Source organism: Physella acuta, unplaced genomic scaffold (genome assembly GCF_028476545.2).
Source record: "Physella acuta isolate Inbredline_101_S28 unplaced genomic scaffold, ASM2847654v3 ptg000622l, whole genome shotgun sequence".
Lineage (NCBI taxonomy): Eukaryota > Metazoa > Mollusca > Gastropoda > Physidae > Physella > Physella acuta.
In genome coordinates this window covers 302,501-312,171 of record NW_026732141.1, presented here as the reverse complement: position 1 = coordinate 312,171, position 9,671 = coordinate 302,501, and the positions used below count along the sequence as shown (strand labels likewise).

The window sequence follows — 9,671 nt, the reverse complement described above, 5'->3', positions numbered from 1 at the left end:
GTCAATTACGCACCACACAAACACAACAGCGCACGATACTGCGCCTCATGTAGCTGTGGACGGTGTTCATGTGAGTAAACTGTGTCTCGCTTTCAGTTGTGTTCACCTGCAGACAACAAGAGGTAACTTATAAGGTAAGTGGTATTTTGTTACCCTACGTTGAATGGTATGTGCTAGTTGTTATTGTGTGCTTCTCACTACCCTAATTACCTCGCAGGGTTAAGTTACAGGTTAACCATTGTTATATTGTCAAAGACGTTTAAAATGTTATGCTAAAGTTGACAATACTTCTAACTATTAGTCTGATAATTTGTATGAAGTATTGTAGTCGCTATCTTCAGAAATAATGCTAGGTGTAATCGAGATGGTGCATGAACAAGAGTAACTCCCAGCCAATAAGAATTACTAGATCTACCAGCTAATCAAGTCTAATATAATGTGTCGCCAATTTACCCAGAAGATTAAAGATTTAATCTGTGTTAAGTTACGTGAAGACCACTTGTGGATTAGCCGTACCCACGTATCACTGTATTCCCGTGACGTAACAGCAGATATTGAGTCTAGTTACACCACTCTCACGCCCACACACCAACCACGTGACCGGAGTACCGGTAGCTGATTGGTTGATTGGTCAGGTGACCGGCCAATGGACAGGCCGATGGTGCGCGCGCCAGACGTCTGGTGTGGGGGTTAGAGACGAAATATTTGAGTCCAACTCCCATCCCCGGGCGTCGTGATGTTGGCCAGTGTTGGGGTCAGGTTGTTGACGTCACAGGTCAGGCAGTCCAACGGGTACAGATCAACCCCGTGGGTTGGTGTTATGGTGTATGGGGTGGGGAGGGGGGGTAGTGACTTTGTGTACGGGGCGGGGGTATTAGTGTTAGTTCTGGTTTATGGGGGGTAGGGGGGCTGATGTGGGAGGTGACAAATCTGCGCTGGCCAATACAATATTAGTTGACATCTACATGACACCAAAGTTTGGCATGACACTCACATGACACAAAGCTGAGACCACGGGCGGGATATATGGTCGTGACATGGTCGTCAGATCGTCGTGAGATGGTCGTGAGATGGACCAAACGGACGCCCAGAGAACGAAATAAAAGAACGACCTTCAATCTGTGGCTGTTGGTTCTTGTCTCACAATATAGCAATTTCTTCTCTTCTCGAATGTTCTGTTCGTTTGTGACATGTATGCAGTCGTTTAATCTCAAACAAAACAGAAAAATGTAATTGACACCACTTTCCTCGACTTTACAGATCAAATATCAGCTATTGGGTGGGGGGGGGGGAGGGGGAATGTCAGTTTGCAGGTCTGGCTTTATTGGAGACTGCCAAACCTATCTTGTAACTAGACTGACTTAAGACAGTGCTGAGTAGAGGTCATATTTGTGTGATTTTTTGGATGAGGCGGACTGACGTCATACAAGTCTTCTTGTCCTAGGTCCTATTCTAGTTCTCATTGCTGCATTTCGTCCAAGGTTCTAAAGTCATGAAGAATTTAGAACCCTCTACGTGGATTTTAATATATTTCATGCTAATTAATCGCCAATCTTTTTAATGAACTAGTGCCTTAGTGGTGGCTGGTTGTAGTGCGACAGCATTCCGACTCGCAGTAAACTACCTTTAAACAGCTACAACAAATAGAATAGTCGTAAACAGCTACAGCAAAGAACAGCCATAAACAGCGACAGCAAACAGAACAGCCATAAACAGCGACAGAAAAAACAGAACAGCTATAAACAGCGACAGCAAAAAGAACAGTCGTAAACAACGACATCAATAACAACACCCGTATATATTTGTGTAGAGTTTGGTAAACATACATTTTATACCCCCCCCCTAGTTTTAGGCAAACATATGTTGCCCAGGAATCTCCTAGCTGTCACTAATTAGTCAGGTAATTAATTAAGGTTCGTATGTTACCTCGACTGCTAGAATACCACGTCTGCGCATCATACACTAACAGAACAACACCTGCACTTCAAATATTTTATTTGTCATGTTTTCTAGCCCACCTAACTTAGCCACCATCAACACTTATGAAAATAGCCATATTTTCTAGCCCACCTAACTTAGCCACTATCCACACATGTATTATGAAAATAGTGAGTGGACACGAACCAGGCAAGATAGTTCTTAATGCCAGATGTGTGGGGGGGGGGGGGGGGGTGGTCAAGTTATGACCATCGGTCAGATCAGATAATTTTCTACACTCTAGCAATCTTTAAATCTTTTTTTTTTTTTTGTAGAACTCGACTTTGTAAATTACTCATTTGATTTAAAATATTCAATTAAAGTTCAGAGTTTCTTCCAGGCATCTCTTCAGGGGTTATATAATTTATATAGAAAATATATACTTTTAATAGTTTCCACCCCCTACACGAAGAAAGTCTACCGCCCCCCCCCCCCTTCCCCCCCCCCCCGAAAATTTCAAGTGCACCCCCCCTTTCCCCCCCCCCCCCCCCCCCTCCGAGAAAAAAATCTGGAAAAAACACTGTTTAAGTTGAGTTTATACCGAGCTTAGCTCGACTGAATGTCTCAAATAAATAACTCTACGAAATGACTGACATAAATGTCTCGGAAAAATGATTTGACCATGTTTTAGCTGGCTAACTTAACCTATTGACTGTTGATTTATGGTGCTGGTATTGTTATATGATGTGACAGCAATTCCTAATCGAAAAATTGTTCGCGTTCCATTATTCCAAGCTGCTGCTGTTAGTGGTATCATTTGAGGGGTAATAGCTGTAGCTATGTAACAGTAAGTATAGCTATGCAGTAGCTGTAGTTACACAACAGTAGCTGTAGCTATACAACAGTAGCTGTAGCTATACAACAGTAGCTGTAGCTATACAACAGTAGCTATACAACAGTGACTGTAGCTATACAACAGTGACTGTAGCTATACAGTATACAACAGTAGCTGTAGCTATACAACATCAGCTGTAGCTATACAACATCAGCTGTAGCTATACAACAGTAGCTGTAGCTATACAACGGTAGCTGTAGCTATACAACAGTAACTGTAACTATACAACAGTAGCTGTAGCTATACAACAGTAGCTGTAGCTATACAACAGTAGCTGTAGCTATACAACAGTAGCTATACAACAGTAGCTGTAGATATACAACAGTAGCTGTAGCTATACAACAGTAGCTGTAGCTATACAACACTGACTGTAGCTATAAAACAGTAGCTGTAGCTATACAACACTAGCTGTAGCAATACAACCAACAGTGACAGTAGCTATACAACGGTAGCTGTAGCTATACAACAGTAGCTGTAGCTATACAACAGTGGCTGTAGCTATACAACAGTAGCTGTAGCTATACAACAGTAGCTGTAGCGATACAACAGTAGCTATACAACAGTAGCTGTAGCTATACAACAGTAGCTGTAGCTATACAACAGTAGCTGTAGCTATACAACAGTAGCTGTAGCTATACAACAGTAGCTGTAGCTATACAACATCAGCTGTAGCTATACAACAGTAGCTGTAGCTATACAACAGTAGCTGTAGCTATACAACGGGAGCTGTAGCTATACTGACTGTAGCTATACAACAGTAGCTGTAGCTATAAAAGTATCTGTAGCCATACAACAGTAGCTGTAGCTATACAACACTGACTGCAGCCATACAACAGTAGCTGTAGCTATACAACAGTAGCTGTAGCTATACAACAGTAGCTATACAACAGTGACTGTAGCTATACAACAGTGACTGTAGCTATACAGTATACAACAGTAGCTGTAGCTATACAACAGTAGCTGTAGCTATACAACAGTAACTGTAGCTATACAACAGTGACTGTAGCTATACAACAGTGACTGTAGCTATACAACAGTAGCTGTAGCTATACAACATCAGCTGTAGCTATACAACATCAGCTGTAGCTATACAACAGTAGCTGTAGCTATACAACATCAGCTGTAGCTATACAACAGTAGCTGTAGCTATACAACAGTAGCTGTAGCTATACAACAGTAGCTGTAGCTATACAACAGTAGCTGTAGCTATACAACATCAGCTGTAGCTATACAACAGTAGCTGTAGCTATACAACAGTAGCTGTAGCTATACAACAGTAGCTGTAGCTATACAACAGTAGCTGTAGCTATACAACAGTAGCTGTAGCTATACAACACGGACTGTAGCTATACAACAGTAGCCGTAGCTATACAACAGTAGCTGTAGCTATACAACAGTAGCTATACAACGGTAGCTGTAGCTATACAAAAATAGCTGTAGCTATACAACAATAGCTGTAGCTATACAACAGTAGCTGTAGCTATACAACAGAAGCTGTAGCTATACAACAGTAGCTGTAGCTATACAACAGTAGCTGTAGCTATACAACAGTGACTGTAGCTATACAACAGTGACTGTAGCTATACAGTATACAACAGTAGCTGTAGCTATACAACAGTAGCTGTAGCTATACAACAGTAGCTATACAACGGTAGCTGTAGCTATACAAAAATAGCTGTAGCTATACAACAATAGCTGTAGCTATACAACAGTAGCTGTAGCTATACAACAGAAGCTGTAGCTATACAACAGTAGCTGTAGCTATACAACAGTAGCTGTAGCTATACAACAGTAGCTGTAGCTATACAACAGTAGCTGTAGCTATACAACAGTGACTGTAGCTATACAACAGTGACTGTAGCTATACAGTATACAACAGTAGCTGTAGCTATACAACAGTAGCTGTAGCTATACAACAGTAGCTGTAGCTATACAACAGTAGCTGTAGCTATACAACAGTTTTTAGCTGTAGCCGCACATTTGAAGTTCTAGCTGTGCAGCTGGAGTCGTTGTTGTGCTGTTTGAGAATCACCCGTGCGGCTGTAGCCGTGCAGCTGTAGCCGTGCAGCTGTTGCCGTGCAGCTATAGCCGTGCAGCTGTAGCTGTGTGGCTGTAGCCGTACAACAGTACAGCTGTACATCAGTGGGTCTGTCTGCACTGTTCTAAAAGTTCATTTTGACCGTAAATTTTTAATATATTATAAAAGTTCATTTCAACCATTTATTGTTTATCTTTCCTCGTAGGTGGAGGGGGGGATGTATTGGAGGGGAAGGTGATGTGTTGGTGGGGGAGGGGATGTGTGGGTGGGGCCGATGAGTTGACAACTTTGTACTACCACAGGTGTCGGTGCCGTGCTAGAGTGCATGTCCGACACGTGCGTATGACGTCAGGCCGTGTGTTCTCAGCCGTGTCTAGGTCACCGGTGACTGACCTTGATGTCGCCGGTGACTGACCTTGAGGCCACGGGTCTAGCCCAGGCCGTAGTGGCGGCGAGCCACTGTCCGAGTCTGTCGTCCGTCACGACCAGGCCGTGTGGCAGCCTCCCCCCCCCCCCTCCCCCCTCCATCCCAATCAGACGTCCCCGATACCGCTGACCGCTGGGGTCAGTGCAAGGCCGCAGCACAGAAAACAAGCGTGCGTTATCTGCCCGTTGGCATGAGCCTCCAATAGGTCAGCCTAATCTGGGTCACGTCTGCCCACATCTTATATTAAGGCTCGACGTGTTTACATTTTAGTCAGAGGTGTCACGTTATAGGTATCACGTTAAAGATATCACGTTAGAGCTATCACGTCAGAACTGGAGTCGATCAAATTTCACGTTGGCCTTAGCGACATGTTTCTCAGCGGGAGTTTATATCGTGAGAAGTACGTTGGATATTTATATTCTAAGTATCTTTATAGTTTTCGTAGAGTAATGGTTCAACATATGTAAAATAAGCATATAGTTTTTTGAGGACATGTTCAACAGTTGAATATTCGTTGATCAAACGTGAAGCCAGCGGGCTCGACCAACGCCTTTGTAAGTTAGCACAGCGGGTTGGAGCATGCGCAGTGCGGCTATGTGGAGGGTATTTATAACCCCCACTACTGCGCCACAGTCATTAATTACGGCAATATTGTCCAACAGAGATCACGTGACCCATCACTTCTGTCGTCACAGGCGAGAGAACTCTTCACCGTTTTGTAAAGTAGACAGTGGACATCCATACATACCCGAGCTTGACGAATTTGATACGATATTCGAGTGATCTCGAGCTAGAAGCGGCTGATACTGTTAGCGTAGAGCCAGAATTGTACCAGTTAGAGCTAGAAGCGGTTGATACTTAAGTTAGCGTAGAGCCAGAATTGTACCAGTTAGAGCTAGAAGCGGTTGATACTTAAGTTAGCGTAGAGCCAGAATTGTGCCAGCTAGAGCTAGAAGCGGTTGATACTTAGGTTAGCGTAGAGCCAGAATTGTGCCAGCTAGAGCTAGAAGCGGTTGATACTTAATTTAGCGTAGAGCCAGAATTGTACCAGCTAGAGCTAGAAGCGGTTGATACTAAAGTTAGCGTAGAGCCAGAATTGTGCCAGTTAGAGCTAGAAGCGGTTGATACTGTTAGCGTAGAGCCAGAATTGTGCCAGCCAACCTAACACTACAGGTTTTGTTTGAAGGTTCAGGTACAGGAGACCCAAGATGTCGACAGTGGTCAACAATGACGTCATGATAGCCGAGGAGCAGAACAAGGAGATGTGTGAGCAGAGGAGGGTGTTGGTGGGTATGGACGGCAGCAAGGATTCGAACACGGCATTTGATTGTAAGTACACCAGCTGGGGTGTGTGTGGAAGTGGTGTGTGGGGTGGTGATGTGTGGGTATGGACGGCAGCAAGGATTCGAACACGGCATTTGATTGTAAGTACATCTGTTGGGGTGTGTGTGGGAGTGGTGTGTGGGGTGGTGATGTGTGGGTATGGACGGCAGCAAGGATTCGAACACGGCATTTGATTGTGAGTACATCTGTTGGGGTGGGGGGAGGTAGTGTGATGTGGTGGTGTGTGGGAAAAGTGGTAAGATGTGGTGTGTGGGCAAATTATGACTTGTGGTGTGTTGGCGATTTATGAGTAGTGTTATTTGGATAAACATTTATTTGAATTGTATGATTGAAGGTCGCATGAACGAACAAAAGTGTGTGATTTGAACTAATCCTGTGATGTGTTGTGTGAACTGATGGTGACGTATGTCACCTGTATGTCAGCGTGTGAGACTCTAGTGACGTGTAAACAAACAGCTGACCAGCGCCCTCCCCTCCCCAGGGTACATCGAGAACATCTACCGTCCTGGTGATATCGTCATCATCGGCTACTGCCCCGCCGCGGGGTCAACATTTCATTGTAAGTTGTTGTCTTCAACCTTGCTGTTGTATGTAGGCTACACAGCCGCTGCAACCTTCTTCACACATATACATACACACACACTCACACACACAAACCCTTGCACATTCTACATGTAAGTGTCTAAATCCAAAAACACACATTCTTCTCAAGAATAAACAAACACCCAATCACCCATGACTAGATAGCTAGTATCTCACACAATTATATGTCGGATGTAAATTAATTAGAAGTGCACCCCACCCTACTTCTATTCTGTAAACCTGTCCACGTGACCCTGTCAATGAATCTGACTGACCACAACAAACTGCGCATCTCTGTCTAACCAATCTCACAACGCCATTTTATTCAAGTGGTCACATGACCTTGTTGATGTATTGATTTCGTTGCCCTAAACATTCGATTGAGCACACCCGCCCCCAATGTATTGGGATGGTAAACACTATTTGATTGGTATAAACGTCAGTCGTAAGGATTGCATGTTGATATCACGAGTAAGATTGGCTGTACTGCTGTATAGCTACAGCCACTGGTACACTACCTTTTTCAGTGCTAGATGTTTCTCTGTGTAGGGTTTATATATATATATATATATATATATATATATATATATATATATATATATATATATATATATATATATATATATGTATATATGTATATATGTATATATATATATATATATATATATATATATATATATATATATATATATATATATATATATATATATATATATATATATATATATATATATTAATACCCAAAGAAATGAGAATGTAAAGTCGAGTTATTTATTACTATAAATTTCTAACATCTTCGCCCATCTAAGTTTGTACTGTTTGTGTTGTGAAATCTGCGCACCAAACTGTGTTTGTACTTTAAATATGGGTCGTAGCTCTGATCTTGGTCGACCTGTTCTTCGTGTGGGAGCATACACAAAATGTAATCTACAAGGTGAAGGTCGACAGGGGGCCTTTTAAAAATAGATATTGGTATCGCTAGTTCACTGGTTGCTGTAAGGATACTGACACAATGTGACGCAGCTTAGTGACGCAATGTGGCGCAGCTTAGTGACTCGTTGTGACGCAGCTTGGTGACGCGTTGTGACGCAGCTTGGTGACGCAATGTGACGCAGCATAGTGACGCAATATGACGTAGCTCGGTGACGCGTTGTGACGCACCCCATTAACGCCGCATTATAAGTGTACTAAATTCTAACGTTAAATAGGTATACCTCGTTACATGTGTGTACTTGCTATAAGATGCTGTACACTCTGTACACTACTTTTTAAACGAAATGGTCCCCCCCCCACACCGCAACCATACTTCTCCCCACCACATACACCCAACTATGGACTTAAGATTCGACTTTCTTTAAGCTCTCTACCCCGACTCTACTGAACTAAACTAACAGAAAGACGAGACCTTACGTGTACGGGAAGTAAAACATATGTCAGGAGTGACCACCATTGTATGTAATGGATCACTAGCACAAGTTCTTGATCAAATATGTTCACATATTCCCTGATCCTAACCCCCACACCAGTGATGCTAAATATAGCCGCCACACCAGTGATGCTAAATATAGCCACCACACCAGTGATGCTAAATATAGCCGCAACATCACTGATGCCTTTATACCTTGTGTATTGGCAAGCTATTAGCATTATTTACCCTCTATGTGTATCTCTTCCGCTTCAGTTCAATTCTGCTGTTTGATTGGTCCAGTGGCCGTAACATAGCTTTTAGATGGTAACAAAACATTTAATAAAACAAAAATCGAACAACCTGTATTAACATTGAAAAATGGTTTTCGTTCTTTAAATAAAGATTAAAGACTGTATCATTTGGAGGAACAGGTAACAAGAAGTTTGGCCATTGGCTAGTTTCTGACTAACGTCCGATAAATGTCCGGCCAATGGCCATGTCCGACTAATGTCCGACATTAGTATTTAACCAGTGCTTATACTTGTATGCATAGGCTAAACAAACCTCCACCTTTAGAACCTTGAGCCACATAGACCCCTTTTGTAGAACTAATGTATGAAACTGTATGTAGCATACCCTCCACCCCGCTCTGTACTGCATCCTTCGTGACCTCCGACCCACTGTATGCCAACTTCCGGGACACGCCCCCTGGATCGAGATTAGCATTCTTTGTAAATCAGCTTTTAAAATATGTCTGGTGTGGGTCACAGCTAATTGGGACTGGCTAATTAGCAAGGCTGACAGACGGTCCTATCCTTAACGTTTCTCAAGTTCGCCCTCTAAAAGAAATTTTTGGTAACACTACAAGTTGTTTGGTGACCCCTTTGGATCAGTCATACTGCTGTACAAGACAGTACGTAGTTACTATGGGTAGTTCTCACACTGCAGGCAGTACTTAGTTACTGCAGGCAGTACTTAGTTACTGCAGGCAGTACTTAGTTACTGCAGGCAGTACTTAGTTACTGCAGGCAGTACTTAGTTACTGCAGGCAGTACTTAGT

General features: G+C 42.9%; 1 protein-coding gene across 12 annotated transcripts in view; it reads left to right on the top strand.

The window, feature by feature from the left end:
* Positions 1–9,671, top strand: part of LOC131948073 (universal stress protein Sll1388-like) — a 23,597-nt gene continuing 13,926 nt past the window's right edge. The window contains exons 1-4 of one of the 12 annotated variants that reach the window (XM_059309574.1): positions 65–134; positions 1,853–1,900; positions 6,464–6,606; positions 7,103–7,180. In XM_059309574.1, the coding sequence (XP_059165557.1) occupies positions 6,486–6,606; positions 7,103–7,180 (199 nt within the window). In that variant the 5' untranslated portion in view covers positions 65–134; positions 1,853–1,900; positions 6,464–6,485. The other 11 variants (XM_059309567.1, XM_059309570.1, XM_059309565.1 and 8 more) reach the window with 11 other exon arrangements.